The 20,726-nt window shown below is 36.4% G+C and overlaps 1 protein-coding gene across 2 annotated transcripts in view; it reads left to right on the forward strand.

The window, feature by feature from the left end:
- Positions 1 to 20,726, forward strand: part of LOC145686157 (medium-chain acyl-CoA ligase ACSF2, mitochondrial-like) — a 130,277-nt gene that overhangs the window by 39,850 nt on the left and 69,701 nt on the right. For both annotated transcript variants that reach the window (XM_081759155.1, XM_081759154.1), the window contains exon 5: positions 8,193 to 8,307. In XM_081759155.1, the coding sequence (XP_081615281.1) occupies positions 8,193 to 8,307 (115 nt within the window). The remainder of the gene's footprint in view (positions 1 to 8,192; positions 8,308 to 20,726) is intronic.

The raw sequence follows: 20,726 nt of genomic DNA on the forward strand, positions 1-20,726 counted from the left end.
AATCCTCGGTATTCTGAAACTTGCATATTTGGATAGGGCACATATTAGTTCCTAAGTGAAGTCTTGACCCGACTACGGTAGGTCCCACGGTTTTGGAGCAATGAGTCTTTAAATATCATTTTGTCATGTTTGCGGCAGCTTATAACTCTGAAAGAAAGCATTTGTGCACCCCACGTTGGTCTATACTTTTTGTTTTATCTTTGTGTCAGGAATCGCCTCCTAAACGTTGTCGGTGTTGTTTAGAAACACCCTGTATATGGTACTTTGTTTCTCGGTAACTACTGGCCTGATCTCAACGAAATTTGTTTGGCACCATTTGAGTAATAATGATCGCTATATTTGGTGGTCGAGGTCGGTCAAGGACAGGCTCGACTTCTGTTGGTTCTCTTTGTATGTAGTACTCTACGTATTTCTCGGTATTTTTTGGCTGGATCTAAACCAAATTTAGTGGGCAAGTACTCCATAGCTTTTGGTGGCCTAGCTCGGCCAAGGACGGGCTCTATTCGGCTGTTATCGACTCAGTTTCAAAACTACAGATCAGAATTTATCCTCGGGGCCGCAGTGGCTCAGTGGTAGAACGTTCACTTCTGATGCTTGGGATCCCGGGTTCGATACCAGCCCCCATTAAGTGAACTTTGTGGTGGACAAACACCGTGTGTGTGGGTTTTCTCGGGGTTCTCCCGTTTCCTCTCACTTTCTTCATCCCACCACTTCATTCACTTCTCCTTTAGCCTAACTGGCATAGCCGTGGGACGTAAAACTCAAAGATTTCATTTTCAGAATTTATCCTCTTGTTCAGTCAGCTTAACGGAATCTATCGACCGGTATATGCCTTATATTTGCACAATATTTTAGAAAAACAAGATTTAAAATTTAAAAGTTAATCAAAATTTTAGGCTATATGTCATTAATTATTCTCTGTATCGCCATTTTGCTAGTTCATAATTAACAGTTTAATTAATTGAGGGTATATTTCAGTATTAGTTTCAGGTCAATAAGTGACTTGGTTGTCGTACAGCATCATTTTCTTTTTTAAATTTACAAATCAATTGTGTTGCCCGTTTTTCTCGAAAACTACGCATGAGCTTGTACACTTACGCATATCATTTTGTTCAGCTCAATCAGATCTATCGATTGGTAAATGTCTCATCCTTGAACTTTTCTTTTTCTGTTAACTGCTAATAATATTGTAGCATTTATTTGTGCACGGTGCGTAGGCGCCGACATTCAAATTTTAAATGGCTGCTCACACTTTGGTAGTTTTAGGATATATCACAACATCTCATAGTTTATTTTTTGTAACATATTCAATAAATCAATGAGTTCTAAACTGAGGGCTCCCCCTAAGAGACGTAAAAGGGCATGAAGGAGGTACAGATTACTGAAATAAATACTGAACTGTGAAGTTACAGCATTTTTAATATGAAAAGGAGTGATATAGTATTTGTTTTAAACAGGGCCGTGCCGTGGAAAATCAGTGCCCGGGGCGAGAGTATACGACGGCGCCCCCTTACATATATTCCAAGCAATTTTTTCTATCTTATTTCCTTTTTTCTCCCGAATTTTTCGCCCCCTTACTTCGGCGCCCGGGGCCGTCGCCCCGCTGGCCCCCTCCCCACGGCACGGCCTTGATTTTAAATACCACAATTACCTGAAGTTTGTTAAAACTTACTCAACTGTCTTATAATTGATGCAAACTCGGTAATGTAAATAATCAATTTCATATAATTACATTCACCTGATAATATACGAGGTGCGTACCATAGGCACACGCCATTTTGCCATAGCTAAAAAAACACTAATAAGGATAGATTTTACAACTGAATCAACTTTAGACTTTGAAGCTTTACCTGTACATAATTTCAAGATACTATGTTCCTTTCTGTATTATATTTACCAGTGAAAAGAAAAAAGCCTTTCTTGATACCGACCTGAAGTGACGCATTTCACAATAGAGATGCCTAATAAAGATTTTGTCTCCATGTTGTGAAAACGGTATCGATATTCATTATCAGGTGAAGAATGGTTGTAGAGACGCTGCCATTGCTAACTGTATTCTGTGGAAATTTATGGGGGGAAAAGGTCAACTGAAGATCTGCCAACGTTGAGGATATATGTAACCTTACAGGATTCTGTCACTACACTGGGAAAAAAATCGTATGTGGCGCACGTATAAAACGTAGATTACATGTATAAATCTGTATTTTTTGAACTTAACGAACAGCAAACGTATAATTGAAAACGTATATTTTATAATACTTTTCACATAAATGTTTCATCTATACGTAACTTCCGTATGAAACAATATACGCGGTCAGGATTTCACATTCAAATAGACGTATAACATATAGCTGACGAATGTAACATACATATATGTATGTAATATACGTAAGATTGTTAGACGTCAGACATCCTGCAACGGCATGATATAACACCTAAGGGCAGTGCGTATGCTTTGTACTGATTTCTGTAGTAAGCGAAAGGATTCCGTATACTTTACAATATACTGCTGTCCGGCTAACGGGTTTTTCTCAGTGTACATTATTGAAAGAATTTTGGCAGATCGCTTGAGATTGCCAAGCTTCCTTGATTGCTGGATGAAAAGATGGCCTCTCATATACAGAGAAAGAACATGGAAGTGGTCTCTCACCTATTCTGCTCCTAAGAACTATCCCTCAATGACCTCTGTATGTTTTCAAAACTGAAGAATTCATTGCGAGGCAGACATTTTCCGTGTAGAAATGCCCTTGGAAGTGACATTTTTCAGCATCTAAAAAAATACTGCTCAAAATGACTTCGCAGACGCTTTTGATAGTGAGATTCAAAGCTTGCAATGGTATGTGGAAGTATACGGAGATTACGTTGACAAGTGACGGAAAGGTCTCACTTAAATATTGAACATGGTTCGAGTTATATCTAAAGACACGTACTTTTAGTAATCACCTCGTACACTATAATAGTTATTTTTATTTTATTACTAAACATAAATCATTCGATCATTAACGTCCCAGCTACCTAATGAGACTAAAATACGAGTACAGTAGAGTTGATAAATGGTAATTCAATACATATGCATCCCTACCTGAAATCAATGTGGTTCATATGCACAATTTTTTTTCCACAGCATTGAAATGTAATTTCGAAATTAATTTCAACGCAAAAACTTAATAGATGCTAAGTATGCATTAAAAATCTTGATTGGATTCTTAAGTCACTGAGCACATATGTAGTTGGCACCTATACAATTGTATATCTATGTGCATGGGGTCCTTGGTTCGATCCCAGCTCGCTCCAAGTGAACTTTGTGGTTGACAAACACCGTGTGCGTTGGTTCTCCCATTTCGTCCCACTTTCTTCATTGCACAATTTCGTTCATTTCTCATTATCACCGCCTCCTTTAGCCTAGCCGGTATAATCGTGGGATGTAAAACTTAAAGATTTCATTTGTATACCTATGTGTAGCAAAATATACTGTTCACTAGCAGATTGTATCTATTGTTGTGTATTTTCTTAACGGCGACACACATACATTTTACCCATGCACTACTTGTAAAACAAGAAAGAGGCATACGACATGATTTACAGACAGAGACAAGCGAAATGCATCCTTAGAACTCATCAGTAGTGCCATGCTGAAAAAATGTCGATTTCCCCTTCTCGCTATTTTCAATAAGAACAGCAGATTGGAAGACACTCAAGGGATCTCACAAGGAGAAGATCTGGACAGCCACCTGTTTTATTCGTCCCATGAGATATATTTTTTTTTGTCCCATCTTTTTTGTGTTTTATGTGAAACCAAGTATTACTTCAAATATTTGATTAAGTATTATTTTTGAAGATTACATGAATCCTCTCTAGCAATTTCTTTCCTTTTCAAATCATGTAACAGTTAGTTGACCGGATATAGGTCATACAAATTTTACCATTTGATACATCTTTATAAATATGTTTGTATTAATTGAAAGAAAGTTGTAAGACATAATAGATATATTAATTGATATAATCATGAATCATATTAGGTAGGTCCGAACGAAATATCTGCCGCAGGTGCATTTCTAAAGGGACAAAAAATACCTAGTTGATCAAAATGGTCGCCTTCTGCAAACACGCAATTTTGTCATCACTCCGCCAACGACTGGATTCTGTGGCGAAAGAAGACTGGAATCTGTGATGCTAGGGAGAACCTGCACCGTTCTTTGTGCAGAATGTTTTGATTTGAGTTGAGTTTAGCGTTCCCTTCAGCAGCGAGGCTATATGAGACGTGCGCCTAATGATTAATGTGGAATCCGAACCACGTGAGCTTCCGACGGGAATCAAACCCGGATCTCCCACACCAAAGGCCCTACGCTAACTGCTTAGGCACGAAGCAGCTCGTACAGCATGTGGACGAGTATTGTTGTTTAACATGAAAAGACCAAGTCTGCTGCCATTATTGGATGCTTGTGCACAAGCTTGTAGAGTATTTCAAGGAACTTAGCAATTTAGGAGTTTAGCTACCGATTCAGCTTCCTTAAAGTAGCTATCTTGATTCATAGTTTCAGTTTGCCTGGGAAGGTCATGATGAACCATCCCCCCATAGACTTCGATACCAGCAACAACACCTGTGTGTGAGAGGTAGTTTACGAGATATCCTAGAAGTTGATCACTATCCACCTATTGACCTGACATTTTACGATTGTCATAAGAGATTCATTTTTCATCAGAAGTGACGATTCGATGCAGGAATCTTTTCCGATTCTTTCTTACATTCACAGAACTGCACATCTTCCAGGCGGCAAATCTTGACAACTCATGTGGCACCCATAAGTTCAACTTTCTCACCTTGCTGCTTGCTCGCAGTCATCGAACGACAGTGGTGTGGTGAATGCCTAAATCGTCTGCTATGCTGCGAACACTTTCCATGGTGTTTCTGAGAAACTCATTCGAACATGCTATTGCTCGGTGCCCAAGGGCTAAGTTTGCAATGCTGTGTCAACAGAATGAAATCTGACAAACCAACGGTGAATTGTGTGTTCAGTTGCCATTCCTGGTTCAAGTGTACTTTTAATTTTTTTTCAGCCTACAGAATGTCCCAATTTGAAAATCACTCGCAATTGTGTGTTCTCCATAGTATACTTTCACACGATTTTGTTCAACAATGTAGAATTTCCTAACTGCGTAGGTGCACCAGCCTGTTTGCTGCACGTGAACGGAGTTCGTGACATTAGACTCATGACTTTAGTCCATCTCTGGGTTCTGTTGCTATGGTGAGTTTCCCACCAAACGTCAAAGTAAATATTTCAGTCGCACCAACATAACATATTAATCAGTTTTTTTTATCCGTCTACTTTTAACAGAAACATCCGTATAAATATATTCCGTTCTCATCATTCATAGACAGATATCCTTTTAAATTTTACCAACACAAATTATAATAACTTGAGAGGCATAACTTGAAAGACATCACCATTGTGTTTCCATTGCTAGCTTCATCGTCGATAATGTTTTCTCTAAGAGGTATCGCATTGCAGTTGGCTTTTAAAAAATTAAAAAATAATGAGCTTTGTAATTGAAAAATTGGATGGCAAAAAATGCAATGTACAGTCAGGAGCAAAAGTATCTCCCCCTTACTGCTATAACTCCATTACGTCGGTTCCAGTACTTTACTGCTATCAATTGATTCAGCGTTCAAAGAATAACTTCCACACCCTTCGTCAACTCTCTATTCAAACAAGAAGTAGTTAAAATTAATCATTTCCGGTTTCAGTATTTATCGCCATAGAACAAAAATGGTAATAGATAGCGACAAGCAGTTTTCTGCAATCGATTTAGTATGTCAAAGACACGTATACCATTACAACCCGTAACACACTACTAAAACCGGAAGTGGTTATTATTTACTAGTACTACTGGTTTCAATACTGATGTCCGTAGAGCAACAACGGTAAAAAAAATTATCGAGATGCAGTTTACTGCAATCAATTCTTCTTAAGAGTAGGTTTTACCTCTCCCCTTAACTATTCCCTTATTGAAATCAAAAGTGGTTCAAAATCAACATTTCGTCGCTACGCCTCGAAGAACCGCTATGTGACATTTTTGTCGAAAATGAGTTATGTCGTGCAAATAAACCAGAAAGCTGTCAGGCAGCGTCCCTTATAATGTCATTAGTTAATATGCAATTGTTTCGCCACAACAATGAAAAATTATGAATTGAAATTAAAGGCTTCAGGTTCTCATCACGTACGTATTGATTAATGTATACAAATCCTATATGTGCTTATAAAGGCGCAAAAGGTGCTATGTAAACACAAAAATAGCTTTACCCTCTGGTAAGGAACTGGAGGAGATATTTTTTCTGTAATCATCTCGGTGAAAGTTTGAAACTGCTGTTGCAAAGTTTATCACAATAATGTATATTATTTGATAATTATATTTTTGTTCAAGTACAAAAATAGTAATATAATACTGTGGAAGCAAGTTACAACAATGTCCAGTGCATAATATACGCAGAACCAATTTTATTATATTTCTCAAGTGTTTCCGTGTATTTGGCAAAATTTTAAGAGTTCGGAATGTTTTTTGCTTCTCCTGAAAAGTTGTGGTTTTAACACATAGCGGTTCTTCGAGGCTCAGCGGCGATTTCCGGTTTCAACCTTTATCGTCATAGAACAAAAGGCATAGCAAGTAATGACTTTTTGATATAGATCCAGCGTCCAAGAAACAGTTTCTATCATTGATCTTATTAGTCTATTGCAACCAGTAGTTATAGATGTTCTCAGGCCGGTAGCCAGTCCAAAAATGTAGGGAGGACCCGGCCGAAATTAGGGAGGCCCGATCCAACAATATTATTGTTCATCACCATTTTATAGTTCATTTGCAAGCCTACCGTGAAAATTTTAGGAGGGCCAGCGAAAATTTAGGGGGCCCGCCCCCTAGAGCTCCTATGGATACGGACCTGGATGTTCTACTTCAAGTTTGAATATTGAATTTCTATAGTTTGCAAGTCTGCCATAGTCTCACACTGTGAAACGAAACTCACTTATTATTATCATTATTATTACTAAATTTTGTCCAAAGGATATCGGAAATCCAGGTTTCCGGTAATGCTATTTCATTGTCATATACACCCACCATATTCAAGGACGAAAACTTTGGATTTCAGAAATCCTACCTTCTGGCCCCGCCATAATACCGAACATACACTCGTCGCTATTTTTAATAGTACTTAGCATAGAACAAGATTCTAAAATAGAGCGTCTGACTGCAGAGCTTCAGTGTAATTATGTGGATCTTAATGAACCGATACTTGTTATGTGAAATACACAAGAAACCTGACCAATCAATTCCTGAGGGCTTGAGTAATGTTCTAACACTACGCCTTGAGGTATCTCATCCCTCCTCTCGAGGTAGTTCATTTATGCGTTTGTTTGTCTTAATTTACACAGTATGCTCTCTATGACGATGTGATGTAATTTCATTCATCGGTAACAAGTGCTTTAATCTCAGCATGAGCACATACACTTCATCTTCTTCTGTAGTACTTAACAGTAATCACAGTAAATGGACACAAACATAAACGAATAACATTTGAAACTCTATATTTTGTGAGACATTTTGAAAAATACAATTGTTTTATCTACATGCATTCTAGTAATAAAATATTATAGAGATTAAAGTATGTTATAGACACCCGGTACTTTTAACCCTTTGTGGACTTTTTATATTTACTGAGATGTCTGTACGGGCCTGAATTAATTTGTCAAATTACAGCGTTTAGTATATATATAGAGATAGGTTTCCAAAGTTAAAACTCGTACATTAACACATTTATTTTAAACCAGTGCTAAAAATCTGAGTTAAAAGTAGTCCACTAGATCTAGTAACAGGAAACCAAGTAACTAACATTCGACTTAGTCCCAAATCAACCGCAGAAAGAATGTCGAGCGCGCTTCAACATAAAACTGGTATGGATAAAATTATATGTCGAGTCCAATCGATAAGGACAGCAAAGGGTTAATGCACCTAAAAATAGAGAAAACAAAAAGCACAGTAGAAAACTTTATTCATAAAAGCAAATGTCTGTAAATTTTACTATCTATTTGGTTACGAGGAAAATATAATTTACTTAAATAAATAATTTGTGTATGCACTTGAATACCGATCACGTATTTATTTAGCAATTTGAATACTGTATTATTTGTTATATTTTACAGTGGTGCATTCCGCTTCAAAGACATTGAAAATGATTTAGGAAAAGACATAAGTTCTGTTTCTCAACTGCAAGATAAGATTCAATGTGATGATCCTGTTAATATTCAATTTACATCCGTAAGTATACTGTACTTATAAGTATATAGAAAGTGACAAAGGAGACATGTGTCACCCTCACAAATACTAGTCTACTGTGTTTTAAGTTTCACTGTTGCGAGAATATACAGTGCACTCGCAAAGTAACTGCACACCTATATAAACTGTACGATTATATGTTGAACGATGCATATTCTATGCTTTGAGAAACAATTTCTACAAGGGGGCGCGGTGGCTCAGTGGTAGAGCGTTCACCTCTGGCGCTTGGGGTCCCGGGTTCGATCCCAGCCCCCGCCAAGTGAACTTTGTGGTGGACAAACACCGTGCTCGTGGGTTTTCTCGGGGTTCTCCCGTTTCCTCCCACTTTCTTCATTCCACCATTTCACTCATCTCTCATTATCACCGTCTCCTTTAGCCTAACCGGCATAACCGTGGGACGTAAAACTCAAAGATTTACAAACAATTTCTACAACTGTTGGTAATCTAGCGTTGGATGCAATTTGCTTCCACAAGCCAGTCAGGCTGGTATCCTTAAGACGAGAAGGCGTCTAGTTCTTCATTATTCATTGTGTGGTCGTAATCTTTAAACGATTGAGACCGTATCCTTCTGTGAACGAGGAGAATGACGTTAACTTGAGAACAGCAAATATTTGTCGTTAAATATACGTTCCGTGAGCCTGGTGAATAGTACACTTTCTAGACAGCGAAAGAACAGTTTTCCATAACATTCCCAAATGTATCGGTTTTTAATCGATATATAGGGTGTCCATAAAGTCTGGGTACATGGGAAAAAGCACGTTTTAGTCAATTTAATGTTAATTAATATTATTTTCAACAAGATTTCAGTGCTGTTCAATGCATTATTTGATGTGCTTTGCAAGATTAAGGTGAGTTTTCTTCAATAGGTCTGAATTGCCGTCGATTTCAGCACACTGACTGGTAATGTGTTCTGTTAGGTAGTTTAAATTTCTCATCTTCATCGAGTAAACTTTCTCTTTCAGCATATCCAGAAAAAGAAAGGTCTGGCGAACGAGGGGAAAACTCCACATGACCTCTTCTCCCAATCCAGTGAGGAAAATTGTCATTCAACCAATCTCTAACAGCTGCAGCAAAATGGGCAGAGGCCCATCCTGCTGAAGCCAGTCTTTAAGTTCTTCACCCAAACGCCCAATTTAAGGCATCAATTTGTCTTTCAGTATGTTCAGATAAGTCTAACTCGTTACATGCTCATCAAAGAAGAAAGGTCCTAGCACATGAGCCTTCCACAAACCACACCACACCATCACTTTTTGGCAGCCCTGCTGTTTGGATGACTCATCCGATGTGAATTGCTTTGAGACCAGTATCGAAGATTTTGTCTGTTCACCATTCACAATAAACACAGCTTCATCATAAACAACACACAGTCTTCAGTAAAATTGATATTTTCATCCAATTTATCTACAAACCATTCACATATCTGCATGCGTCTACCGGGGTCATCGTAAGTGATGTAATATCTGTAACTTGTACGGATGAAACTTTTCCTCTGCAAGGATATTGTGGATGGTTGATCTTGGAACATCCAACTCCGTGGATGTCCGACGAAGCTATTTCTTTGGGCTAGCACAAACCTTATCCAAGGCAGCGTCTTTCGTTTCGTCTGATGTCTTTGGTCGCCCGGAACGGAGTTTGTCCAATATACTGCCTGTTTCTTTAAGCTTGGTGATTAATTTCCCGACGGCAGTAAAATAAATAGGTTAACGATGAGAGTGTCGAAGGTTAAATTTTTCCGCAATTTTGCGATACGACCATCCTTCGTTCTTCTTTAGACAGAGCCATCATTCAATCTGGAAAAACAAAAACAAATTATTAAAATATCCTATACCCCCAAACATTATGGACACACTGTAGTGTAAGAGCGCTAATCGAGAAATAGTACGGACTATGAGCAGCGAAGTTGTATGCCACCAGTACTTGATGAAGTAAACCTGCAAGATCAGCTGCTATGCAACATAAATCAAAAACAGCTACTATAAAGCTAAAGTTGATATTACAAACGACACGCCATTGGCAAGAAACCGTTTATGGCACTTAGTGCCATCCATGGAAGAAATAATGCATGCGTTTCAATCGTCCGGCTGCGTCAGCAATGTGACCACCGCTACTACTTTCGTACTAGATCTAGTACCTTTTATAATATTTCAGTATTCTAGTACCAACTTTTCTCCTCCTCTTCTCTTCTCATAAATACATTTGGGAGAGGAAAAGGAATCTCATAAAAATTTGGCAATATATAAAAATTTCACTGTTCCTGGTAGCTTTTTTCTACATATTATTTTTTCAACAGTGGTATTTACAAGAGCGGAAGTAGGACGCAGGTGCCATCCGGTCGCCTCCTCAAACTAATAAATGACCACAGTTAACAATATTACATATTGGTGATCCATTTAAACAGTAGGCTATTAAGGCATTAAAGCTCGATTTTCTCAATAAGCCCATTTTATGATATTTCTTGTTTTCTCCCCCGACATCCTCTATATTTGTCATACTTGTGTTACTTTAGTGGTTTCACAGTGAGTTCTAATGCGACAATTATGCACGGATTCCGCCAGGATTTTTAGTTTAGAGGTGTAAAGTCAAAATTGGGAAGGTGTAAGTGATTTGCACGGTTTGTATCGAATTTTGACTGTAAAGAATTGAAGTAGGGGATTCTTTCAAAAGTGTGGGAGGTCACTTCCCTACCCAGAGGGGGAAACCATCTAATAAGATATTAATATCGTAGTGAAACGGGAACAGATAAAATTTTAGTAATTTTTCTCCAGATCTAGTACTTTTTTTCTGCATAGATTAGTACGAAATATTTTTGCTGGGTGGTCACACTGTAGCGTCAGTTTATTGGAGAGAATTATTTGAATTTGTCGTTGTGTACGAGCTCACACGTACTGGACGACAATGCTCCAGTCCAAACGGTTGTTTCTGCCGAGGCTGCAGTGCTAAATTTGGGTAGAGTAGGATGAGTGCTGAATCTCATTGAAGCCAGAGTCTCACTGTAGCCTTGGCAACAACAGCTATATGTCCTGGAACATTGTCATGCAATATACAAGCTCAACGCAGAGCGAAACATTCAAATAGCTCCCTTGGGAATAATTCATTTTCCGAAAGTGGGGTATTTCCAGCATGCAACATATATAACAATTAATTCGTCTTGACAAAAGAAAGTGGCGTGTGCCGGAATTAGTCACTTCCGGTAAATTGTACCTAATACAGTTTTTTGAGGTGGACTATTTCCAGTTATTCTGCACATGTAACATATATATATATCGTTTTGACAAAAGAAAGCGTTCGATATCGAAGTTGCCACTTTCGGTACACGTTACCTCATACAGTTCCTGGAGTGGGATATTTCCAATGATTGCACACATTCAACATATATATATATATATATATATATATATATATATATATATATATATATATATATATATATATATATATATATATATATATATATATAACAATTCGCTTTGACGAAAGAAAGCGACCGGTATCAGAATTAGTTACTTCCGGTCAACTACTACCGGTACACGATACCTAATACATTTTATGGAGTAGACGTGTTCCAGTACAGATGAATTTCTTTCATCAAGTCGAGTCGGTTGATATATATATGTTGCTAGTGTGCAATCGCTGGAAACATCCCACCCCCGGAAACTGTAGGTATCGTGTACCAGAAGTGACCAAATCCGGTACCGATCGCTTCCTTTCGTCAAGACGAGTTGATTGATATATGTATTGCTTGGTGCAATCTCTGGAAATACCCCACCCTTGGAAAATGTATTATTCCCGTTACCTTCAACAAACTGACACATCTAAATGGTTGAAATTCATACATTATTTCTTCAATAGATAGCACTATACGCTATAAACAGCTTCTTACCAGTGGCGGTGTATTTCAGTGTCAGTCAGAGCGCAATTTTTGAGACATATCTTCGTATTGTTGGATTAGTGCATGATGTGTATAGTTACTTTTAGAACGCACTGTATATGTTGCTATAACATAGAATTATTATAATAAATGTAGCAACAAGTTTCTAGATTAATATATTTATTTATATCATAGTGATTTATGATGTTAATTTGTCCCATGTGTTGTGTGAATATTGTCGGATTATTGGAAGTATACCGATAATTGCTTAGATGAACTGAGAAGCTAAACATTTTAGTTTTACGAAGTTTTCAGATGAGCAAGAAATGCTCAATCGTATTAGATTAACTTTACAGTCGGATACAGTCGGCTGAAACCCAGGGTTATTGTGTTAATAATGAATGGGTATCTGAAATACAAGTTGTTGCGCTTGGGAAAAGTAATGTATATTTGTTTTCGTTTAAATAATGGCAAGGTGAGAATGCTTCTGAATGTAGTACTGACCGCTTTTAATAAAAATTGAGGTATAGTTTATTTTTATGTTATGTTGGAGATTTTACGTATAGAAGAAAATAATTAACGTTGTGTTAAAGAATGTCTGAAATAATTATCAAGTTGTCTGAAAGCTACTGAGCTTTTGGAAGTTAAAATTGAGAATACAGTTATTTAGATTTGAAAATAATATAATGAAACCACATATACATCTTGTTATATTCGATGACCCTGTTCAATTTTTTTAGTAATACTATAACTTGTCGGTAATAGAACTTCCGTATTCCTGGTGAAAAAATTGACACGTGTTTTTTTTTTTTTTTTTTTTTTTTTTTTAACAGGAAACTAACTTAACACCATTCAAAGGGTTTTCCAGACCGAAACAAATGATAGCTTGTCGGTGACAAGTTCGGGCTATAGTGTGGATGTATTAGTACCACGCTGCCAAGTTACCTCAATTTCTGACGGCTCGTTAAAGAAATATACGGTCTGGCGTTGCCAGAGTGCTATACTATTTTGTTGACCAGTTCCAACTGTTTCTTTTGAATTACTAGGTGCAGTGATTATTTCAGAAGATTTTCTCCGGGGGGGTGTGATTTCAATACACTGGGGTGAAAAGTAGTATTACAAAAACACTGGAATATTCATTAAGCATGATAGGATACATAATCCGGGGGGATTTCGTGGCTAAGTAGGGAAAACTCACCCTCCCACCCCGGACCACTTCCTGAAATCATCACTGGCTACGTGCACTAGCGCTATTTGTCAACAGTACAGCTTCGAGTGTATCGTTTTGCTCGGCGGCAGCAGCTCTTGATGTATAATTGTCCTCCCGATCCCACCAAACACACAGCATAACTTTCCTGTGCATCGGTGTGGACTTTTCCACAAACTGTGAAGCTTCTCCTGGCTTCAAACACAATCTTTTTCACCTTGTTGTTGTACGTTATGCCCTTTTTAATTCCCCGTAATCAACTGCTTCAGAAATGTCTCGAGTCCGTTACTTCTTAGTAGAGATTCGAAAAATAAAATGAATTCTTTCGGTTTAACGTCCTACGATCGTACCCTTTAGGCTAAGGGATACGAATGATTGAGGCAAGTTAATGATGATGGAAGGGAATCGGCTGTATGAGCATGTGCAAGTAAACAGGAGTGCCCTGAGAAAACTCTTGGGGCCACGATGTTGTCTACCACAAACTTACTTGGAAGGGGATCAAACCTGGGATCCCACTAAGCGCTCTATCATTGAACCACCGTGTCCCTTACAGTAGAGATTCGAGTAGTAAATGTTTTTGAGTCATATCATGTGGTACCCAGATATCAATTATCTTTATGTAGCTAACCTTCTCCAAAGGGGTTTAACACTCTTTGATGATACATGGTTAGACCATTAGCGATCTCATGAGTTCTTACAATACATGCACATCTGGCCCGTCTTTTGCCAGATTATCATTCACTTTTGCTGTGATTACTCCGCAGTGCAAGGAGTATCTTGCACATCAACATTTTTAGAATGAAAGTGACTGACTAAACTATTAGCTGTTGCTTTTGATAAATTATATATATTTATATAAATTATATATATATATATATATATATATATTATTATTAAATATAAAGTGGTTCATCGGTGCGGGCGAGTATTTAATATCATACCGAAGGTGAGTAAGTGATTTCTATTGTGGGATGTGGGCTAGTAGCTTTTTTCTTGGGCGAGTAAAATTTTGTTCCTTATTTGCATTCCTGATATATACATATTTAGGGTGTCCCAGCAGGAAAGTGCCATATTTTGAGGAATGAAAGTATTGGTTATGACAAGCAATTGATCGAGATATCGATGAAAAGACCACTTTATTTTGTACACATTCCTTCGAAGGTACATATCTCGAGAACTAATGAAAACATTGGAGTTATTCAAAAACATGTTGCAGATTGGTAACACACGTATATAGGCATTTAGGCATTAGGGGCCGTTCACATATTACGCAATGATGTTTTTGATCAATTTTACCCCCTCTTTCTCCCTTCTCACACTTCGTAAATCAAAGCTGAACCCATGTCCCTTTTGTTACGTAACGCTTTTTGATTTTTGTTTTTTTCACCAAATTTGCTTATTTTGGGGGTTGTCACAGTAAAGTAAATAATTTTAATGCCAGAACTTTTCATCACAAAATGCTTGTATTTTGAATATATTTGAAGTGTGTTTTCGTCAACAAATCAAAGTATTAGAAAATTGTAGTACCGTAATAATATTTTAACCCCACAAGGTTGTTTAATTAACCAGTCTTACTTCTTCGAAATTTCATCCTGTCGTTTTCCTAAGGGGATCGCACCCAACCTCTTAGGTCACCGATGATTGGCAAGCAGGAAGTGCTGCAGGAAGACGCAGTTGAAATAGGATCTTTGAATTTACATTGACCTTTTTTTTTTTTTTCTGGAATCCAGGATGCTTCCTGTATTTGAAGTTTTCCAGTGTCGAAGATACAAAGAATTTATCTTCCTTGTAGATCACAGATTCGACGTGGCTGCACGCGTGAACAAGCTGGGACATCTTGTTTGTGAGGAAGCTTTCGGCCATCTTCTTTGAACTTCAGTTTTCGAGTTTTCAAATTCTTCTTGTCTTAAATCAGTGCCAGAATGCGAATAAACTCAATTTCTCTTGGAAAATTCAAATCTAAAGATAAAAAAAATAAGATGAATCTCCGACGAATTCGGTTTTTAATATCTTATTTTGCTTGGATCGTTCTATCGCGGAATATATTATTTCACGAAAAAGAGTTTCTTCTGTTTCACATGGGAAACCTCTTGGACGAATAGAGTGGGTAATGATTCAAATCAAAAGTTTTAAATCTATTCTCAGAAATAGCGATACGAGTGGGAAGACGAGGGTATTTTCAAGCGGTAGTTTGAAGAGAAATACAAAGGATCGTGAATGGGAAAATTTGAGGAGAGAGTCGTTGACTAATTTTTTAAACATGTAATCTTGTAATTATGATAATTTAGCGAAATATGAAATAAAAATAAATGAATTTTGGAATTCTTGCTTCATATGTATGTTTTAGAATTAACTAATTCACATCGGACTTCCGAAGAGAAATATCAAAACAATTTAATGACCGTGTCTATAGCGACAACTCCCAGTCACGACCCCTCTTCAGTTTTATTAGAAAGAAGAAAAGAAAGAGTGAGAAAGAAAAGAAGGTAGAACAAAGGAGGGAAAGAGGAAGAGGAAAAGGAGAAAGGAAGAAGGAACTAGAGATAAAGGATTACTAGATAATTATAGAAATGTGGTAAAGAAACTTTAATAGTTATTAAAAGGTGATTCATATTTGACGGTTATTACTTGAGGATCAATTCTGAAGTGATCCTGAAGAGACATATGTTAACTCATACTACCTTGACCTGGATCCAGGCAACTGCACAAGTGGGAGTTGCCTTAACCCAGCCCAGGTGACGAGAAGTTTTCAATTAATTGTTTGTCGAAATGTTAAATAACCTGTATCCAGTAGTTGAATTTTTATAATGGAGATCGAACACATTTGAATCAACCAAGAAAAAAAAAAATTAAACTAATGTATATATTCTTCACAAATAGAAGTTTTGAGATTTCTGAAAAGACTGTCGTCATTCAGGCTCATCCTGTTACTTTGGCTTTCTCCCAGAGCCGATTTAGACTACTTTAGAACTAGTTATCTTTCATGACCTCCGTCATACACTAATACATATAACATGCCATTACACATTTATTATGAACAATATCATAGTAAATCAATATTAATCGCTACCACTTAAAACTAAATGTATCATTCATTCTCATATACGCACATACATACAGGACAGCGTATCGACATGGGTGAAAATAGTTTAGAAGGAATCATCTAATTGCAATTTGGTGAACATTTATTACATCTACCGAGAAATTAAACACAGAATTTACGAACATGCGATAATTATACGTATAAATGTATCAATCTACACATGAAATTAAATAACAGCAATGTAATAGTATATACACATATATTTATATATATTAACAGACAAATAAATTAACAGAAAAGAAAAAAATATATTTTTATTTAACTTGGGAAATATGATCTACATCCGTGAATAAGTATAGCATACAATATGATGAATGAAAAGAAATCTTAAGAATGAGGGTTAGTAATGAGTCTATCTCATTTATGGACATTTTGAAAGTAATTAAACGAGTCCTCTCTCGTACTTTCAGACAAGCTATAATATCATACGCATCGTCGAAGTACCCTTTCTGGTGCCCATGCATTTCACTTTATTGCATTCCTTATATACACATAAGACTGCGTTTACTAATCGTAATTGACACATGTAATTGAGAAGAATTGATGTATCTATCGAATACATTTCTCCCATTTCTGGGATTAAGATATCAAAGTCTTGTCACTGATATCACGGTGACTAATGTTACTTATTCTGTCATTGACATACTATCTCATTCACTAACTATTTCACAGTTAATATCACCTTATACTACTGAGCACACACATGTATCGTTAAATTCGCACTATGTATATATATATATATATATATATATATATATATATATATATAAACGAGAATTTTCCAAGTTCAGAAGAATATTCGTTTGTATTGCGAACACAATTTCTGAGGTGGAAACACTGGTCGAATTTGAGGATTCGTATGGGAGGGATGGAAATCGTAATGTAGTTCTACAGAAGGATTTTAAATCACTAACTTGAGGGTAGTTTCAAGGATACAATAGGGTTACGATGACCTGCCTAAATCCATGCTGCATGCAGTTAGTGTATTACAGATTATGTTAGTCGTTACATATGTTATTTAATAATGTTACAAAGTTTGAAGAGAATATCTATAACATGCGACGGTATCTGCTAACATTCACATTTTACATTTTTCGGATATCTCAGAACTATGACAACCAAGGACCATTCGGAGTAGATACCAAGACAATTTACACATATTTATTCAATTCTCCATTATACATTTTATTTCAATATCATACTTATATTCCACACATATTTATATCTTAGTATACATATATTCAATAATCATTTAAACTTTCGAATCAATAACCCCGACAAATTAAATTTTCTAGGTTGCAACACTTCACCTAAGAGAGAATCCGAATATATCGCACATTTACAAATAACTAACTGACAACACATAATAATAAGATTAATATTTCCAAGCGTTTTATTAAGACTGGTAGACATTTTATTCGCATGGCAGGTACGTAAACACAGAAATATGTATAACTATATGGTTCTAAAAGGTTAACACTACTTTTGGGCCCAGAGCAACTACAACAACATTTATCTTTATGGTTACCAATGGAAACAAAAGTAGAAATAACTGATAGTCTAACGCAGAATTCTGAGCGGATAATAAAAAATAATATTTAATCATGTACTGAACCATCGCTCACTATCGCAGTGGGTGGAAATATGATAGAGAAACGTTCCCTTAACCTTCCACATCAACGAATACCTTTACGAATCGTGTCTCGCGACATCTCAGTAAATCAAGTTCAAAGGATATACACCTGTATGTTGAATGGTTGGTATTTGTCAAGTTCAATACTGGGGGGAGGTTAAAAATAAAAAAATGAAGAAGAGAATAGAGGGATAGATAGAGAAGAGAAAGAAAAATCAAAACCGACGCCAAAGGAATAAGCCAGGACATTAAAACTACAAAGATAAGTGGTCGAATTTAGACATACAACAATCTACAGCCAAATATACTTTCTTATGTTGAAAAAGCTGGCCTACTAAAATGCGTGGCCTAAGATGAATATCTTTAAGCCCACAAGCCAGTCCGTGTTCTGAGCGAGATTTCCACAAAGACAATGACTCCATGGAAATCTCACTTCGCGCTGTGTCCGGCTGACACCTTGGGGACTCCGGCACTACAGGGAAGTCAGTATGGTTTCTAATTTAGAATTTCTAAATAAAAAAAATATCCGACCCCTCAGAAGCTGAGAAGAGTTCCGAGTAAAGTATGGAAACTAGACTAACGTCAATAAATAGAGTAAATCCTAATAGGGATTTGCCAAAGTAAAAAATAAATAAAATAAATTTTGTACTAGTAAGTTGTTTGCCAAATTCTTACCAGTAGCTCCCAATCCGCAAGGGTGCCAACCTTGAGGCGTCAACTAAATTCAAACACTATATACTAGAAATAAAAGAAGTGAAAATTCATGGGTATTAGGGTTTAGACGCCCTGGCATGGTATAACGGATTCTACTCTAATAAATTTTCTATATTATTCGATCCTATCCACTTCGTCACCTCTGTGGACAGTAGTGAACTTAACTTAATCAGGTGACGTGTAAAAAAATTTAAAGTTGCAGAGTAGTATTGCAAATATAAACTGAACGAGTATTTTAAAATTGTGTCAATTCCGCAAACGGTTATTCTATTCTGTGATTAACTGGAAAACATCTGAAATCGTTTGCTATATGACCACTATTCGTATCGTCAGGCCGGTTGATAAGTTAGCCTGTATGTTTACTATCAAATGTCAAGCAACAAAGTGAAAATACCAGCCACCACTTTACATAACACACTATCCCCACGCAAATATATTAGCGTAATGATTAATGTACTAAAAATTTTATCATTACATAAATACAATCAATATCTCGTAGTAAAATCTACAACCAGGCACGTATATACACGGGTGTCCTATTATTTATTCATACTCTTTACCATACACACATATATATCATTAATAATATTATTATTACTCACATACATATTTATTCATTTCTATATCGTCGATTTATTTTTCAGGCACCCTATACTCTTTCATTACGCCCAAGACTGTTTAATGCAATCTTATTATATATAATAAAATCAATACGTTATTCTAATAGGTTAATCAACACGCGTGAGCTTGTATGAACTGATATCAGATTCTTTCAAAACAAATCATAGTATATTTCACTTTACGGTTTTGAATTATTTTGTATGCAACGAAAATTCAATATCATTAACTACATGCAATTATATTTCGGAAAATGTCAACAATGAATTTGTTCGCAGAAAGCAACGGAAAGAGAGAATTTAAAACTGCAGCCTGACAACAAAAATAATGCCATATAGAGAAAGTTCAAGTTAAGGGGAAAAGCAAAATTGACTACTGGACTGTACTGGACTATTTAGATTACTGGACTAGATAAATGACTCTGCTTTTCAGGAAAGTTATTTACAATGTAAATGATCTAAATACCTATTCATATGGGCCAGAACTAATATTTACTCATCATTTATTGCAAAAGAAGGGTCATTTTCATGTTGACCAGTTCACTAAGTATTGGAGTAACAAAAACGTAGCAGCGAATAGTTCTCAAACTCGAGATGGCATTTTTAGTGCGCAAACTAACTTTGCACTAGTAAATGAAATTTGTACTTTGTCATCGATAACTATGAGTAATCTACTAAGTAATTACTGTACGGAATTACTGAAAATTTTCATTATAAATCTATGTACTTATTACAATGGACCAAAAGCGATGAATAATCAAACACCAATACACTGTTCGTAAGTAAATTAGTTATACATGCTCATACACAACACACTAAATTACACATATGCATGCTATATCACACATGAACTAAGAAAGCAAATACTAATACATATCACTACACATGTTAAATCATATTATCACACCACTCGACTATACGTAAATCAAACAATGACTAGATTTCACCATATTAACAATCGGCTCTGTAAACTGTGGGAAGGAACGGAATGAATCAGAGCCAAATGGCCCTTCTATTAACTAAATCATATTTGTCAGTTTTAAGATTATTTCCAATGCCCCAGAAGGAACATATTGAAACTATTAACTAAAAAGGTCCCTTTCCAGAAGGGAAAAAGAATCATCAACTCAGAAATAAGTGAAAGTCCCTGTTAACGTTTACTCTTACATAATGAAATTCAACTTATCTACAAAGAAACCTACAAGTACCGCCGCCATGTTAATAATAAGAAATCACATATACTACATACAATATATATA

Source organism: Thermobia domestica, chromosome 5, assembly GCF_964235325.1.
Source record: "Thermobia domestica chromosome 5, izTheDome1.hap1.1, whole genome shotgun sequence".
NCBI lineage: Eukaryota > Metazoa > Arthropoda > Insecta > Zygentoma > Lepismatidae > Thermobia > Thermobia domestica.